Genomic DNA, 19,560 nt, shown 5'->3' with positions numbered 1-19,560 from the left:
GGGGGAGATATTGTTGCTGTTGTAATTAAGCTTGTGAAGAGTTTATTTGGAGAGAAATTAGATTTATTTACATGCTGCTTTGTTGCTGATGAAGCACCAGCTATCTGGGAGAACTTCTAATTAACCCTAATTTAGATGATGTGTACTTTAGCAGCTCCATTCCCTGTGTACTTTGCCAAGGTAAAAAGTAGTAACCATAACAAAATTATCCTTTTCTTAAAAGGCACTTTTTTGGGAGGGACCTAGACCCAACTTTTTTCCTTACATTAGGAAATTTGTGTTTTAGTTGCTGACTGGCAGGAAGATGCACAGTTGACAACTTCATCCTACTCAATGGCTTTTTCAACAGCCTGCGGTGGGTGCAGAATAAGGGGTTAGGGTTTTGTTTTGGACCCTTCCACTGCTCTCCCAGCCATCACAGCTAGGAGTCTATTTTTCAGCCGCTTCCACTTCCTACATCCTTGGCCAGTTATGCCACCTGGCCGCAGAGTTCATTAACCAGAGATGGTTTTAAATTATTCCATTACAGGATCAAGCTAAAAATCACTTAACTCTTATGATGTCTTTTCTTATTTAATAGTTCACTGATGGCTCTGCTGCTCTTCCAGAGCCTGTGGTGTAGCTGTTTGTTTGTCTACAACTCAGAAAGACACTTAAAATACAACAGGTTTACAACCTCTTTACATAAAAAATCCACTAAAAAGTCACCAGTTTTTAAAAACCATTTTGGAGAAAGAGCAACACCAACTCTTATTTAATTTCACATACACAACACCATGGACACTGAGCATCACTTTTTGGAAATAAGAGAGAAAAATGAAACAAAATTTAGTTCTGTTATACAGAAACATCTATGCTTTTTCGTCACAACATAAACCCTGAGATTCAAAGAGCATTTGCAGAAGTGATATCCCTCATGTCTTCAACACTGCAGCTGTCTGTACACACAGTATATAAAAAAAAAAAAGAGAAAAAAAATGTGGGTTTCACAAACATCATGTCTGGAAATTGTTTTACCAATCTGACTATTACAAACTGATGCAAGGTTTCTGCCTGAAATTCACCTTAATCAGAAAAAGTACCTTTTTACTGAACAACCTTTCTTTTATAAGATTATAGACCAAATGCTGCTCTCAGTTATACCTCACTAACCCTGTTGATTTTCTTTATACTTCTTGGATGTTACTGTGGAAATTTGGCAATAAATGTATTTTGTTTAATATGAACAAGGAAGAGAAGCCAAATGCTTTTTACACAGAACATTTCTCATTCATTTACCAGAATAAATGGTCTTCTGGACTTCTGTGCTAATCACACACAGTCTGATATGAACTGGTATCAAGATTTAAGCCCACATTTTCTCAGTTCCAATAATGGACACACTCTGTAGAAAGCAATGACAGCACTACGAACTGACCATTTTTCTGCAAATATTTGATTAAATGAACAATGCAAAATTGAAATCTTCCCTCTTGTCACTGAAAGAAGAAGGACAGACTACAGATATCTTTCTTTAATATTGTCAAAATTATGTAGAGGAACACTTCAACTCAGAACACGGTTTTATAGACTTTAAAGCAAGCTTCATAATCAGAAAAACACATTGATCTTTTGGTTGCTACAGTTTTATCTCCTTGATAAAATATCTCCTGGATGTGTCAGCAGGAATGGCCTGACACAGCCCTTCTTAGGAGAATGCTAATTCAAGACCAAGTTACACATTTCTTTTAACAAAAACCATAAGTGAAATCAAGATGAAACTAATCAGTCTGTCAAAACAATACATTTACAAACCACAAAAACATCTTATTTGAATAAGAAAGAAATAGTTCTCCAATTTTCTTTCTGTGAATGGAAACAACCACTATCTCCATTTGTATTTACTCATCTGACAAAGTCACGGCACAAGAATTTAGTGTCATTTAAGTCACCTATAGCCCCTATCCAAGCTAAATACCAATAAGCACAAGTCTACATCATGCCCAGCTCAAGGGGTCCAAAAAACCTCTCAGGGGAAAACCAGGGAAAACCATCATTCCTCCTCTCAAGGAGAACACAATAGATTAAAATAAAATATACACAGATCTAAATTTCAAACCCTTGTCAGAGGGCTTTTTCTACCAGGGTGCTTCAGTTGGCCCCAGCTCACTATATGCACAGAGGGACACGGCCAGCAAACGCCTTCCCACCATATTTCTCTCAAATTGAAAATCCTCTCTGGCTTTGGTGCAAACAACAGTCAGAGCCTTAAAACACATACACACACTACACAGAGATCTCACCATGCCAGTGGTTTTCTTTACACAAGCAAAAACTTCCAACCAATAGGAGGAAATTTGCCTGCAGGTTCCCGCCATTTTATGCTGGCAAATAACTTGCTTCAGAAATATTGCAGCTTGCAGTATCAAGGCGCTCAGAGGGGAAACTGTGGGATGAAGTGGCATGCGTAATCCCATCATTCTACCACAAGGAAAAAGCACTGCCAAACATCCAAGTTTTCCTTTTAGAGTTTTGATGAGTTTACTAAGAAAATGTAACAGTGAACTCACTGACTAGACTGCTCAAGTTTAAGGAAAAGTGTGTTTTCTTTAGTCATAATGATGCAATAAAATTTCACAGCTCTCAAAAGCACCTTTTGGGTTTGAAACACATAAGTAACACTTGCATATCAGTTTATTTGTAAAACATAAACTTCCCCCCCCGCAGGAGCCTGAAACACGAGGGCTCAGAGTGGTGGCTCTCCCCTTAAGAGAAATAAGCCTTTACCCAAACACTACGCTTACAAATTTCAATCCAGTAACAAAGGTGGTGAACTTTCTAGATCTAGATTATTACATCACTAAAATATATTGAACAGATTCACTGCAAATGCATCAAAGCTTTCAACAAGACTGGTTATTTTCAGCCAAATTACCAGGCTGATGCTTAAACACCAGTAAACTGAAGGAGTCCTTTTTTATCAGTCGCAAACTACCAACTTATCCTCAAGGAAAGGCCAAGCTAAAATGTGTACCTCTAAATCCATGTTGTTCAGCATCACTCAGACTAATGTCATCCTGACTCACATGTTTACGTTTTTACTGCTAATTGATTTACTCCTTCTGAAGGAGTTGCCTTGAATAGGAGGTGTCCCTTCTTTCTCCCCTTACCACCCACCCCCCCACACCAGCTTCATTACAACCCTGAGCTGTTGCCAAAATGAGATATTGCCTCATTTTTGGTACCATGCCCTTGAAGGCATCTTATTAGAAAAGACCATTTCTTAATTAACATTTTTGATCTTTAATCTATTACACATCCCTTTAATCCCATACGGAGGAGCTTTTGGCCCACTTCCGCAGAGTGGCGGTGGGAGGCAATAGACTTGGCAATTTGTGCTGAGGGCTCTCTCCCAGCTGGGCTCCAGCATGGCCAGCTGCAGGGCTGGCTATGCTCTCACTGGTCAGCAGCAGACATTTGCATTTATTATTTTATTGCCTTTTTTTTTTAATATAGACTTCAGAGAGCCACTGCTCAGTATTAAAGCCAACAGGCAGAATGGCAAGCTTGTGGGTGAGATCAGACCTCAGCAAGTGGCTGTCAAGCTCTTAAAATAACCAGCAAAACTCTTAAGTAGGAGATTTAGTGGATCACCAACATGTGAAGTGCTAAAGAAAAGTACAATGTTAAGTCCCTTACATCATTTTACTTGCAAATAATTACAGCAATTACAATGTGCTAACTGGCAATTAACATTACAGGCTTCACAACTCACCAGAATTTTTTAAAACACGCTGTGGCCCTATGTAAATTGTCTCTTTGGTATTTCTGAGTTGGTGGCTGTATGAGCTAATGGCTACACATTAGCTCAGCAGATCTCGGAACAGAATTGCCCACGTGCCAGATAATTTAATTAGAGGCTTGATCTTGTCAGAGTTATATGCAACACAGACTGTTTCCAGGCAAAGTGTGTGGGTTTTTCTCTTTAGTATTTTGTAACTGTCTAATAATTTCTGCTAACAAACACCAAAGCCATCCAAGGGAGAAAGGAGGCATGGGTAGCAGCACACACCAACAGGCAGCACTCCAGTCCCAAGTGCAAGGAATTCAAAAATATGTAGAGCAAGACACATTGAGTGCCTCTTCCACGTACACCCCAATCTCCTGCCAGGTCTCCGCACACATCTATTAAATCTTCATCGCACTGTTACTCAGCCCCAAAGAAGACAAAGGTCACTTGTCTTCAAGTGAGAGCTATAGGGTATCTCAAATCTCATTATAAATGGTCCCATTTAACAGTTTTCTCATTTGAATTTATACACAACAAATGCAAGATTATTGAGATAAGCTTGGTTTACTTTGACAGTGACATCGTAATTCCTTGTAGTGAGACTGGAAAAAGGCTACTTTAGACACCAAATGACAGAAATGCAAACATATCTTCTATTACGGCCTTAATTTCTGTTTGCTACACATTTTTATACTACAGTAACAATACTTGGACTCTTGGTCCATGATAAGCTAAATAGCTTAAGACAATTTAACCAAAAATACCATGGTAAAGCCTACAAAACTTTTACAAGTCAGTTCAATGTTGAGCAAGACCCACTAGAGGTCCCTTCCAACCCAAATGATTCTAGTTTCCTGTACTGAATAAGCAAAGATTTTTTGGGCAGAGCATCATAAATTTCATGCATTTCTTCACTGCAGAGTTTCATATCAATGTTCTTAGCGCAGAATGCAAAGCAGTGCAGCTTGTTTATTCCATTTATTTTTCTTCTTTTACAACCTTATTTATAAAACCCCATTCTCACCACTGCCGCGATTTATTTTTTTCTTAAGAAGAATGATTACTGGGGATCCACCACTGTAGGTACAAAAATGCTGTTAGTGAGGATCTTCTTGTTATTTTCTAAGTCCGTGAGAGATTTTTCTCTCTCACAGAAGAGGTAGCAGGGAATGTAAACAACCAAGCCACCTGCAACCTTGAAAAGTCTTGTTTATGGTATAGTGGAAAATATTTTGATAATGGATGTTTTAGGATTTTGGCCAATCACCCCCAACGGGTGGCTGGTCCTTTGTCCAATCAGACTGTGAAGAAAAAGTCTATAGAAGAGTTTGTAAAATAATTAAATAAATCAATCTTGCTGCACAATTCCTGCTGCTGGATCTTCTCCTCCTCCCTATGGCTGAGGGACACGGTGATATACCGTAGGAACCAGGCCTGCGGTAATATCTGGTGACCCCGATGTGATCTGCACTCTCTGACGTGTCCTGCTGCTGCGAGCCAAGCCGAATTCCTCCAGAGGTACGCTGTTCCCCTTCACCCCCGGGACAGGGAGGTCTGACAGAACTGAGAAATGGCGAACAGCGGCTCACAGAACAATGCTGTCGAACTGGTCTGGAAAGGTGTGTTTAGCATATTGCGCACCTCCATTCCTGAAAACTCAGTTCGGGAATTATTAGACTGGGCTACTTTAAAAGGGATTTCCATGGACAGAGATACTACCCTAGACTTTGCCTCATGGCAAGAACTCGGATGCACTGTCCGACACGAGCTCCCAACTGGGGAGCCGGCAGCATTAGAATTATACAAAACCTGGCAGTCGTTATTTATCCTGCTGACAGCCCTTGCTATCACACACCACCGTGGCATTATATTTTATTGATTTTTCTTGTTTAAACAACAGGCTAACATAATATATTCTACTATTCTTGTTCTACATTTATTCAGGCTGGAAGCTTTGAGCTACCAGTTACAACTGCAAAGTATAAACTAGTCAAAGGAGAACAAGTTTCTGTGAAAACCAAAGAAATTGTTCACCAGGAGGCTTCTGTTCAACTCTCCAGCTGTCTGCTTTCACAAAGGTGAAACCCACTGCAATTGCTTCCTACGGCAGCATGGTTTCATCCTCTTCCACTCCTACTAGCCAGGAAAGGTAGATTTGGAAAAGCAAAGCCACTGACCTGCAGAAATTATTCAAAGCAAGATGGGCTGGCAAGTGCCCATGAGTTCCGAAGCCAGAGCCCTTTGGGGAAGGTCAACCTGCAGTATTGTGCATGCTGCATAATGCAAAGTAGTGTGGATAAGTGGCACAAGGAAGGCTTCCTACTAGGTTGGGGGGCTTAATTAGCATTTGCAAAGTGCTTTGAGATCCTACATAAAAATATTTACTGAAATAAGCTCTAGAAAGCACAATTTGCCTGACCATTCTGTCTGCTCAAATCTGCAGATTAGCAAATCCAGAGTGCAGCAGAATTGGATCAATTAGAGATGAGAAGGATTTATAAGGCGATCTTATCCATCTCTCTGCTAATGTAAGACCATTCCTACAGTGTAATTTCAAGCACTTTGTCCAGTCTAGTTACCAGAGTAATGGAAGGTAATACCAGGCTATTAGATCCCACTACCTGGAAAGGTTTCCTGATATTCAGCCCAGCATTTCCTTTGCTTTACCTTAGCCCATTACTCCTAGTTGTGTCCCTGAAAGTTATTGTAAACAACAGATACAACTTTTATTCAAAACCACAAAAAATGGTTATCTGATCACAGCCCTTTGCTTGGGCAGCAAGGGAGAACAAGGTAGTGCCACTGAAAGAAACACAGGAAGAGATGAAGAAGATGGGAAGGTACTATGCTGTGCCTTCCTCGCCTCCACTGCTCACTCCAGCTCAATGGCAGATCCTTCAGCAGGATGTTCAGGCCTGGGGGAGACCAAGCAAGCCCTGGAGAGCCAAGAAAGCTGCTCCTGATGATCCACCCATGAAAGTGATTGACCTCCTTCAGTCAGTGCTAGGAAATGAAACAGTGTTACAATCTCCTACCAGATAAAGTGCCAACAGACACACCTTTAAATAAAAAGCACCATTTGTCACAGGGACAAAAATCCTGTTATTCCCTGCCCACCTCACAACATCAGTACGCAACCCTTCGTGCTGGTGGCATGTTTGTATCTCTGGCAGGATGCTGCTGGTAGAAGACCCTATGGGAACATCCCCAAAGCCACAGCAACTCCATGCCAGCACATATACCAAGCTCACAAGACTTCAGATGAGGTTATCCCAATGACCCACAGATACTCCTAGATTTAACTGAAAGCTTGCCACCCATTACCAGTCCTGACGCACTACTGGCATCCCAGTGCACACCAGTCCTTGGGGCCTTATCTGCAAGGCCAGGTGGGGCTGTGACCCTGTAGCCTCCAGAAATCCTCCCTTTTACAGATGTAGCTTGTAGCAATTAGGAGGGCTGGCTTTAGGCACTGGGAAGCTGGGCACCAAGGACATGCTGCCATGCACTACACTTGCTCAGCTTCCTTTAAAGACAATGCATGTTGGAAAGCTGGTCTGTTTAAAAAGTCTGGCAAGGGGCGGGTGATGGGGTAGGGGGAGCACTCGATAGCTCACTTTGAAATGAGCTTTTCTTTCCTCGCCCCTTGTACCATGGAAATTAATTCTCCTCCTCTGTGCTATTGCTATAGTTTTCCCAATTAACATTTTTAATAGTAAGTATTTTCTAGGAAATGCCATAATACACAGGTGTGTGCTTCTAATTTAAATACTGACACCCATGCTGTGTTCACATCTGAAGATTGCTCCTTCTTGCCGGAGATTCCCTCCCCAAACAAGAGGGGAACACCTACGGCGCCGCTCCACCAGAGACGCCCGGGCAGATTGGCGGGGCGGCTGTTTCCATGGCACACGCACGTGTTGGGGCCACGCTGCACTGCGTGCGCTGACAAATCCCATTTTTATACTTCTCCTTTCCCTGAAGGTGCTACAGCTGTGCAATGTTGGCTGGACTTCAGGGACTCCTGGGAACCTCCCTGTCACTCCAGCCAACAGCCTCCTGCAGCCTCACATGCCGCTTCCCAGGAGCCCAGGAGTGCTGGGAGCAGAGGCTTGCTCACAGAAAGCCCTCATGACTGCAGAAACAGAGTTGTGCCGTGAGCTCCTACAAACAGAGGAATCTGGAAACGGTTTACAACTACTTATATTGTTTCTTTTTGTATTATCCAGCTACAAAAATCTTGTACAAAAATGTCTAGGATGTTCATCCACCAGATTATCTGAGTATCAGGTACTTTCTATTGCTTCATCTTCTGTTTGATAAAACACTATCAAAAGTACTTTCTTTAAATATGTATATAAATATATATAAATTAGTATTTATCTAAATATTAATAAAATATTTAGATATTGGTAATAGTAAAATATGAATGTTAAAAAATAAATTTTATAATTAGGAAAGGAGAATTGTTTTTATTTTCTCTTCTAAAGGACACATTACAATGTGACACCGTAAAAATCCACACCTTACCAAGGAAAATAAAATTTCAACTTATAATAAGTGGGGAATGCAGTAACCTGAGCTGCAAACATTCCAAGCTTTATTTCTTGTTTGCATTTTTTTGGGTTCTGGATGCTTCCAGAGCAGATCTTTAAAATTTTGAGAACCTCATACTGTACTGACTGGGCTGCATCTCACAGGTCAATGCAGGGACAAGGATGCCATTTTTAAAACCAACATAGCAAAGCCAACCAGTTGACATCTCACAGTATATTAAAAAAAATATTCAACTAAAAAAGTTATCAAAGTCTCTTAAGTTTTTTTGCTAAATTCAAAGATTTATTTCTTTGGAAATCCTTACCCAGTGTAATCAGTATCTTCTCATACTGATTTACCAATGAAATCAGCTTTTAGAAGATATCTGAGCTTGTAAAGGTACTCAAGACAGGTAATTTCAGAGTACTTGCAAAATATCAAGTTTCTAATGTGCTCTGAATTGCAACTGACCTTTCCAGTGCTCTGCAACAGAGATCATGGAATTTCACGTTGTGTTTTACAGCATTCTGCATTTAGAATTTAAATGAGAAAATCCGATCCATGTAGGAATAGGGAAAAACAGTTTGGTGTCTGTGGAGTCTCTCTCTTCTGAGCACCCTGACTTGCTGCTGACACAGCCCATGTCCACAGGCAGAGGGCAGGGACAGCCCTGGATCCTGGGACACCACACAAGGGATGGGGCTCTGTGAGGATGGTGCTCTTGGTCCTGGGCACCAGGCAGTGGATCATGCAAGCCCAGGGTGCTGGAGGAAAGCTGAGGGGGCAAGCAGCTGCGTAGGCAAAACAGGCCTCCCCAAGGGGAAAGGTGAGGTGGGAGAACACATTTTCTGTTATTTATCTCAATAAGCAGAAAATGGGAAAAAGTTAAGACAAGAATACTTGTGGCAGTGAGTCTCTGTTTGCTTCATGAGACCCCAGCTTCCCCAGGAAGCCAAAATTAAACCAAACTCTAAAAAACAGAGGAGAACAGAAACCCTCAACACTGGGAGCAGACAATGCAGCACCGGGATCAGAAGACAGAAAGAAGAGGAGAACAGAGGGAACAGCCAGGAGGGAACAGGCAACGCGAGCCCCAAGCAGCAGAGACAGCATTAAAAACACCCCAGCATGGGCTCTGGTAGCCCTGTGGAAAAAATAAGTCTCCAAATTGTGTCAAGATGCTGCTCTTCTAGAGATACCAAGTGAAAATTTTGATTTACATAGCTGGAAGATGCCATGCAAAGCATAAGAGAGAGGAAAAGGAGTGACCACAGAGTGGTTTTATTTTGTGGTTCATTTCTGAAAAGCTGCTGCTTCCCCTTTTCTTTCCCTTAAAGGAGGGAAACTTCAAAAGAAATTGCAGAAGACAATTAAAAATCTAAAGCAGTGTACTGTATAAAAAAAAGCACAGGGGAGAAATCTTAACAGAAAAACATCAAATAGCTGTGTCCTAAAATGTTGTGTTTTGGTTTTTTTCCCCGTGCTGTGCTGTGTTAACATGTCCCTCACACGTGTGCCCAGCTGCTGCTGCGAGCTCAGTGGCAGGGACAGGAAATTTGGAGCTAATGGGGAAAGCGGGGAATACCAACCTGTAATTTATTTTTATGATTTCTGGAATGTTATAATTGAATTACACTAATGTTATGTGCTAATGGATGGTTGGGCACTGGGAGGCCTTTCCTGTTGCAAACACTGCAAAGAACACCCATGCTCTGCAAACACTTGAGCACAGAGACAAACCCAGTGCTATTTGTCCCCAGCACTGAGACCACAGTCCACAGTTCCCTATTTCCAAAACTCTTTCTTGATCAGTACTGTAACACATTGCTGCAGAGAAAAACAAGATACCTTCAGCTACCTCAAAAGCAGACACAAAAAAATTAGGCTTTTAGGTCTGCAGGCTCCTGAGGAGAAGACAGAATCTGCTCTGTTTGCCCCAGACAATTCAGCCAAGATTCCCTGGGGCCTCACAGTCAGGCTAATGAGAAACTCCCCAGCAACTCCCATATAAAATGCTTTCATAGGTCTTTAACATGCCTTAAATTCTCTATATATTTACTAAGACTTTTTACTTCTTTAAAATGTCCCTTGTTGCTCCTCAAGATAATACCCTTGTGATGTATTGCAACAGAAATGCAGCATTGTCTGACCGGACCTTTGTTTTGCAAGTCTTGAATCTTATTTTCATCTTGGCCTCGAAGCAGCTAGAACTCCTTTTGCAGAGCAGAGGTGGGCACTTGCCTGGCCCCCAGCAACCCTGCCCAGTCCACCCCCAGTGACACTTTTGGAATAGTACAGACAGGCTGCAAGAGCTGCATGTGCTGTTAAGGGGGGGAAAACAAGGGAAGGAGTACTCAGATACACAGCTCCTCTGGAACAGAAAACATCACTGCCTCTTACACAGCAAAACACTCCTGACCATCTATTTAACAACAAACTAAGTCCTTGGATTAAGAGAGGAAAGGAAAAGCTTTTTTTCTTCTTTTTACATTAAGGAAAAAATGTTTACAAAACTTGAAGAGGAAGGAAATTTGCTATATGCCCATTGTTAAACAGGACTAGTGGAGACTCAGATTATTCACCCTGGTGCAAGGGTAGCCTCTGCGTCTATGTTTTCTTGATTCTCTAAGTTATTATGTACAGCCTTTAAGTTGTTGTCATTAAAAAAAAAAATTACACTATTTCTAGCTTTATTTGAAGCACTGAAATAAATTCCTCAGTGCAACTACACCATGGGTTGGATTCCTGCAAAGCATTTTGCCTTTGTAGGTTTCACCAGGAACAAGCAATTACATGAGAGAAGACAGCAACTTGTGCACACAGTCTGCCAGAGAAAGAAGGATGGTCCTGTACCAAGCCATCACCAGACAGACCCATCTGAGCGCAGCATTTCCGTTACCATGGTGTTCACAGCCAAATTTCCATGAGCTGCACTAAGCAGCTCCCATGAGCAGCCCCTTGCCCAGTGCCATGATCTGGTCAGGGATGCACAGGCTGTGCACCCTCAGTACGTGTCAGGGGCAGAGAAGCCCCATCAGGAGACACCAAGCTTGGAGCTCCATGTTTGGCACACCAAGGACATCAGAGCCACCTGGACATTTGGCACACCATGGTCATCACAGCCACCTGGACAAGACCCATGAATGCAGACTCAGCTCGTGCTTACAGAAAAAATTTCCAGAACGGCTTCTACTGGTTAGACGAACAAAATAAAATACAGCAGCAAAAGCTCCTTTTCTCCCCACAGATGCACCTATATAAATATTTTGCTAGTAGAAAAATATAAATATATATTTTTAAAAAGTTTAAAGTTTACATTCTACCGGTAACAGCTCTTGCTGTTCCTACATACCACCCAACCCTGGGACCATGACTCCCCCAGCCCACAGCAGCTGTGCAGAGTGCCAGCAGAATTTTTCAGAAGTCATTTTGTATGTGTTTGCACACACACAGAGATGTACAAACACATACAGGAGAAGAAGGGAGAGAAATATGTTAATTTGAAACATCTGGCAAATGTTTCAGAGTTAACAAGTCCCAGGTTTGGCCTTTTGGGTTTTTTTTTCTTTTGGGGGAGTCAAAGAAGGGGAGGCAATTTTGTCATTTTGGGCCAAGGAAGGAAGGGGCACGAAACAAGAAATTGAAGCATGTTTTTTCACCCTTTATTGAACTTCAACATCACACTACTGGAGCTAATGCAAACAGGAAGATCATAAAAGAACATAATGAAAGTCTCGCACACTGGGACTGAGGGACTGGTTTCAGTTACTGAATATAGCTGTGGAGCCACACCACACAAGAGCCAGTGACTTCACGCAGCCACACCACCACAAACTTGGGCTTTTTAAGCTTTTTCTGTGTAGTTCCTCAATCACATTCTAGCCTGCAACTTGTGTCTCATGTACTGCATCCTGTCTTGACAGGATATGGTATTACATCTTTATACACATACAAGATTGACATCTGTAGCTGCTAAATGTATTAAGAAAAAAATCCCCCAATTAACACACATTTTCCTTAAGCTGCCATAAATCATGCATACAATACATTCTATCCCACATCCAACATCTTGAATGAGAGCTATAATTGTGGGAGTAAATGAAGAAAAATGGAGACTCTACTAATCTGGTAAAAGCCTTCCACAGTCTGTCTTTTACTTAAGGCATAGTCACCAACAGAAATCCCAAATTAACTCTGCTGTGCACAGAAATTTTTTTTTTGGTCATTGCTTTGAACCTTAACCTATTTTGAATTTAATACACTTCAAGACTCGTGATAGATAACACCGGTAACTCCACTCCACTGCTGTTTGAGATGAAGGTCAAGCAAGAGAGCTGGTGAGCGCTCTTTTCATGCACCGTTAGCTCCAGGCACAAAGGGGCCTTTGACATCACAGCTGGGGGTTTGCAGCAGCAGCAGCAGCAATATTTGCTATCAAAGACTAGTGGAAACACAAACCCCTCCAAACAGCCAGAGTGCCCAGAGAAGATGCACCCAGTGCAACTGAGAGCACAGTGGGCACAAAGTGAAAGGCCACGAAGTGCCATGCAAAGGCAGTTTGTGCCTTCGAGACCAGACAGATGCTCACTTCAGTAAGAAAGTGCCTCCTGGGAGCCAGTTTCCCTGTGACTCTTACAAACCCATCTAACCGGGAATGCAACATCATTGCTGGTTTTCACATTACTGCTCAGTTTCTGAGCTGTTTTCATGTCATTGGTGAGCTTTTAAGAGAATACCATTGCACAGTCCAACGTGCAGAGAGCACAGAAATAAACTTACTGGCTTCAAAATCAAAATTATTCTAAGCATTTCATAAATGTTAAAAACAGGCAGCAAAATATCTTTACATGGGGCACAGTGACTGAGATGTGGCTAGTTACTTTAAACACAATCTAATCTGACATTTATCCTCATGCTTGTATTACCAATACATATTACACAGACAAACTTGATTTATCCTGTTCAGTTTCTTGGGCCTCTCCTTATTCAAATTATTGACCTAACACAGATGAACAAGCCTCAGACACATGTTTATTACTGTCAAGCAGACCAAAAGCTCGTTCAAATTTTAAATCTTTCTACCATGGCGATGTACCACTTTTATTCTCCAGCCCTCACAGTACTTTCCAATTTCCTCTGAGAGGAGAAATACACACATTCCAGTTGAGACCGATGCTTAAAATTCCTATTAAAGCAACTTTTATGTAATTAGATTGGAATGAATGTGTAACAGTGCCCATTGCAGAAAACTTCAAAGTGGTTATACTGGAGAAATCACAACCCGTTTCAGTGTGCCCACAAGAAGAAAGAATGGCTCTCTGGAGGATAAGAGTATATTAGTCTCTGTGTGTAATAGATTTTATTGACCATATGGAACTGATATAAAAATTGTGTTGCAGTGGGTAGTCTTGGATTTGAGACAGGAATGTGACATACAAAATACAGTTCCTGTAAAAAGCCTGGCAGCTTTCTGGCAGTTTTTGCAATCAGAAGAACCTAAAATATTTACCTGATTGAGTCACTGACGAGTCCCAGGTCAAAGCAAAATCTGAAGATTCACCCTCTTCAACTGAAAAAGAATAAAAATAAGTTGTGATTGCTAAAACAAACCAACTGGAAAGCAAAGTCATCAGAAAACTAGGTACAGCATGACATTATGTATTAAAACAGACTTCTTCACTGCTGAAAAAGAACTTACTGCTTTCTATAAAATAATTCAGAAGATAGAAATTTACTAAAGAGATTTTTTTCTACTTTTTAACCTAAATATGGGATTTGTGTTTGCAGTTTATTCCTCAACAGGTAGCAGTAAGTTCATGTGAAATTTTAATAGATGTTTAAACACCACTACCTGGTAAATGTTCACATTTGAAATTCTGTACATTTACAACTTGCATGTGCAAAATTGCCATTGTAAATATAGAGGTTGTTTTTGAAATTAATGTTTCAACAGATCATAGTAAAGAACTGTCCTGTGAAGGGAAAATTGCCTGGCTTATGTCATCCTAACATACTAACATATCAGCCATATTCAGAACCCAGTAAGATCTTCACAGTTTTTCAGAATTAAAAAATACTATTTTGATATAGAACCACGTTCTGTGATATGGCAGTCACAAATAACTGCTTTTAAGGTTTGTTGTTGCTGTGAAAGCTGTCAGAGCCAGATGCTCAGCACTTGCAAGTGATGTAGCTAAAACCTTCTACCTGTTAAGAATTATAAAAACCACTTGATTCTTACATTCTTAAAAATAACTAAGAGAACAGCCAACAACAAGCTGGGTAAAAAAGTGCCTGATCCTGCTGCTACTGAAATCAGTGGTAGTTACACTAATATCAGAATGGGCATTTGAAAGTGATAACTGCAGAAACTCTTCTTCTGAATTGCAAAAATTTATCATCATCACCTGCCCACTCTGTCACCCTGACACCAAACAAATCTAAATTATAAGTCTTTTTTTTCTGATTAAAATTATTTAGTCCATGCACTGAACAATCTCTCACCCTTTCACCCATGTTATCCTGGATTCAAATGCACATTCTGTAGAATTCTGCAACTGGAATCCAAACCATATTGCAAGGCCACAAGCACAACCTCTGTTGACCAGCCCTGTACGCTCAGGCCAACCTGCTCCAGTGAACACTGACATTTGCATCACAAGAGTCTTGATTTTATGCTTTCATCGCAGTTTTTCCCCCCATCCACTGTGGAATTCTGGCATCAAGTTGATGTTAGTGATAGCATCATATGGCATTAGGAACAGAGAATATAATTTACATAGGCAGTGCCTTGAAAAATGTAACTTTGTGCTCAAACCATAAACAAATTTGTGTTCCATAGAGGGGAACCACTCTGGTTTTCTTAAATCTGCGTGTTTAGTAACGGAGAAGCATGAAATTCAGCCGTTTCTTTGGAGAAATTATACTTGAGACTTGGTTAGACTTTTTTCAGAGTCTATGTTAGCATAAAGGCCGTGTCACATAATATTAAATTCGAGAATGACAGAGAAAAAACAAGAGGCAAAGCTAGAAGCTTATTGAAGCCATTATTGGTCCTATTCCCTGATGGTGGCAGAGGCGGCTTCGCTGGTGCGTGCTCCCTCCTAAGGGCTCACCTACCATTTTGTGCTCTGTAAGCCACCATCTTGTTCCCATTTTGACCCATCTCATAACAGAAAAACTCTGGACGCAGTTATCCAAAATACCATTTCAGTCTTACACAAGTGCGTGTCTCATTTTAACATCAAAATCTATATACACCTGGGAGGGTTTTTGCTCCAAAACTAAATAAGCCAAGTTGGAAATTCATGTACGTGACTCAAAACAGACAAGGGGAATGTTTTAATTTTATTTTATCCTTGACTGCTTTTTGGTTGTTTTGCTTGGAGAGTTTTTTATATTACTACTTTTATGCTGAGGTTTTTATTTTTTCTTTACATTTTGTCTTGGAAAGATTTAAAAAACCCAGTCTGCTAAAAATACATAAAAGAGATAAATTTGGTTCTAGTCAACGAGTAGTATATGGATCTGCACTGGTCACTGACAATTTTAGCAACACACTGACTTTCATGTTGGTCAAACACCAAAGACTGCTCCAGTCCTTGAACTGCTCTAGGGCAGCTGGCTCCAGCACGTAACAAAACCATGGTTTTTGGAATCCCTTAAATGAGGGCAAAGGTTTGAATCAGCCTCTGTTGGCATTAATTTGCTTTGCTCCCTAATGACTGAAAAGGGGACAGAGAACTTACACGTGGAGACAACAGCACTGAAATTCACTTTATATTATTGCAGTCATGGTTTCAGGTTCTCCCCCTCTACTTGCACAGACCCACCACAGAGCTGACAGTGCTGCATATCCATGGAAAGAGGAGGCCAGTGGGATGGAGCCTCCTGAGCTTAGGCACAGACACATCGCCCTGCAGCTGCTGCTCACACCACTACCACCACCTTTCCCCTTACTTTTTCCTTTAACTTTTTTAAGCAAATATCATCTTTCAGAGGCTAAACCATAAGAAAAAGTAACAGCCAAGTCTATTCCAAGAGGAATTGATTGCAGTATCAACTGACTCAAGCACTTAATCCTCACCTGCCCATCCACCCATCCATCCATCCAGCTAGACAGGAGGCAGAGAGAAACAAGGAGCAAAAGCAGCCACATCCAGAAAAGACCAAAAGACTGTGTCTATACACCCAATAAGAAGCACCAAAGGTTTGATGGAAAATGGCATCTGTGAAGCGGAAGCAAAAAATAGGTGATCAGGCTTTGTCACAGACACCAAGTTTAATTGCAAGGAGGCACTAAACTCCATGTGCTTCTGCTCCCTCTCCATAATGGGCATAAAACCAAGAGCTGAGAGGTTCCTCTGTGGCTGCCCTAATCTTCTGGATATAAATGGTTATTTAAGGAGCCAGCATTTGAAGTGGTGTCACTGCTGGCTTTTCCTCAACCTCAGCAGTGTGCAGAAGCCATGGAAGTCAGAAGGAAATATAATGTTTTCATCCTCCTAAAGTCAACTTCAACAGCCAAGCATTCGCAGCTGAAATTTGCTCTCAGTAGCACGTCTTTGCTGGAGTCATAGGGAAGCAGGAGGAGGCTTCCCAGGCTTGTTGGAGATATGGGGACATGATGCTGTGCACAGAGGGCAGAGGAGTCCCACAGACCCCCATCTGGGAACAGGCCCCCCGGGGACTGCCTTAGGACTTGGTGAGCCCTCTCTGGCAGGGCATAGTGGACCCAGAACAGATTTGGCTGCTATGGCTGTGAAGGGATTTTCACGTCTCACTACTTGAGAACCAAGTCAAAAACACCCTTAGTCCATAATATTACCCAGAGATTCACTTAAGCTGAATTTTCAGTTTCTTAATATTTTTGCCATCATTCCTTGAAACCTAGGTTGGTTCAGGTGACCATGTGTATCAACACTCGCTTTGTAGATGCTGTTACTTAACTTGTGGTAATGGGCAAAACAAAGCCAGGGAAGACGTACAAATCATTCAACACAATCGCTCTCAAAATACACAGCAGAGTAAGAATAATTCCCATTTCATTAGCAGGACAATACATTTTCTGAGACATGCTAGACATAATTATCAAAGTCAAGGTCTAGACACTTCCATCTGTGCTAGTTAATCACTCTGAATGTGTGGACACCAAAGTCCACAAGGCTGATGTTCAGCATGGGCAGGAGCCACCCACATGCCTGAAACACTGCAGCTTGGGAAAACCACAGGAAAACAGCAGCATCATTCAAGACAGAGAACCATGATTTTCCAAAGCAACTAGAGATCTTGTATCAATTCTAACTACTTTTCAAGAATCCTGGCAGCAGGATAGTGAAGGCTCAGCATTTCCTGAAATTTTGGAAGCATTTCATAGCAGGCATTGAAAATGAAGACGCACAAAATCACTGATGTTAAGCTGTGGGCAGAATGTTCACACATGCACTTCACATGGTTTTCTGCTGAATTGTATTCTTCCCATTTTCTTTCAAAAACTCAGCTCATTTTCTGCCCAATTTACATGGTGTAAACGCCTGCACATTAAGCCATGGTTGGAACAAAGAAGTTGCTATGCAAGTACACTCTTACTCTGGTCTCTATCTGCTCTCTCCATATGAATTATCAGCTTAAAATGTTTTGGAAATGCATAGTTTTACTTCTTCAGTAATACAGAGACAGTACAGCAAGAGGACAAAAGTTTGGTCCCACTCTACTCCCTGTATCTTTGGCACAACACTCAAGGTGCAACACACTGAGCAACAGAGAGGGCACACATGAACTCTTCATGCCAAAATCGCTATTGAGTTTGTTTTAAAAAATGGGCAAGAAAAAGTTTCCAAGTCCAGTACTACAGCTTGATATCAACACTCACAGCACTATATTTCTACTTTTAAAGCATTAACTTTTTTTTTCCTTCTCTTTTCTAAATGATCCATAGTATTTGCCAGCACACAGAGATAAAACACTGCAAACAGAGACTTTTTTAGCTGCATCCTTCAGGGTGATGATCCTGAGATAGTTATAGGAAATTCAGCAAAGCGTGTGCCTGCTACAACATCCGTGTCTTTGCTGAAATCTAGAGGCATCTATGAAGCTGATACCCTTCAGGAAGCCTGGGTTTGATTTAAAAATAGCCTTGGTCTGGCAGCATAGAAATTCTTATTGTTAGTCAGCTCAAAAGATGGTTAAGTTTGTGGACTGCCCACCTGAGGCCTGGTTCAGGGACGTCATTGCTGGAAGTGGAAGGATGCATCTGCCTCCCCTCCCTGTTCTGCCCCAGCACAGGAGGACTCCCTGTTGTCATGTCTGAAGAAGACCCCTGTTCTGCTCCAGCTGACTGTGGGGCCTGAATGCAAGAGCCAGAGCAAGCACACGGCTGACATAGGGAAGAACTGTGGGCAGTGGCAACATCACAATACAGCACTCCTGTACATGCCAAATATTTGCATTTTGCCCGCTCGTCTCAGATGTTCTCCAAGGATGCTTATTTAATTGCCAGGTCATGAGTGCTGCAGGCTGAAAGATTTCAGTTCTTTGTGCTCAGAGAAACTTCTGAAAGGATTCAGCATCCATTCCCCTAAGAGTGAGAATATCTATTTATGGGGCTACCATTACCTGAACTCCATTCACAGTCACAGTGCTTATTTAACACTTTATCACTCCCAGGAAAGAAGTTAACCTTATCAAAGTAAGATGCTTCTGCACCAAATGTTGATTTCTAGATGCAATCAAGCTTTACAAGTGAGCAACAGCCCCTCAGTAATTGAGATGGCATGTGTATGCTCCCTTATCCTATTACACAGGCTTCAAGGACCACAAGGACCAGTTTAACACTTCCCATAATATAAAAACACCATAGTGCACTAACTAAAACATCAGGAACTGTGAGAGTGTGAGGAACTACTAAGAAATCTAATGGATTAGAAGCATGTCCCGCAGCTGATGGGGGGAACTTTCCTGAATCAGGGCTGTTACCAAGCACTGCATTCAGGATCACGGCTACTCCCTCACCTGCCAGCAACCTTAGAAAGCACCAGGCACAAAATACCTTGAATGCACAAAATGCTGGTGCTACTTTTTAGTTGGAGGATTTTTTTAGGTTTTGTTGGTGACAGAACTCTCAGATAAGCCCAGGGAAATCTCACTGATGCCTGTGTATTAGCTGTAATGTGCGTGTCAAGACTCACAGCTTTCCCTCTAGAGAAATACTCCAGCACCAAGCCGCATTGTAAGCCAGTCACACATTAATCACATCT

General features: G+C 41.5%; 1 protein-coding gene across 2 annotated transcripts in view; it reads right to left on the bottom strand.

Moving 5' to 3' along the window:
• ZNF423 (zinc finger protein 423) overlaps positions 1 to 19,560 on the bottom strand; it is a 229,630-nt gene that overhangs the window by 173,244 nt on the left and 36,826 nt on the right. For both annotated transcript variants that reach the window (XM_042027539.1, XM_042027540.1), the window contains exon 2: positions 13,815 to 13,874. In XM_042027539.1, coding sequence (XP_041883473.1) covers positions 13,815 to 13,874 — 60 coding nt within the window. The remainder of the gene's footprint in view (positions 1 to 13,814; positions 13,875 to 19,560) is intronic.

Source organism: Corvus kubaryi, unplaced genomic scaffold, assembly GCF_017639235.1.
Source record: "Corvus kubaryi isolate FWS band 111438036 unplaced genomic scaffold, C.kubaryi_AGA036_p1.0 37300, whole genome shotgun sequence".
In the NCBI taxonomy this organism is placed as follows: domain Eukaryota; kingdom Metazoa; phylum Chordata; class Aves; order Passeriformes; family Corvidae; genus Corvus; species Corvus kubaryi.
The sequence above is the reverse complement of the archived record's forward strand: the minus strand, read 5'-3'. Positions and strand labels throughout refer to the sequence as shown.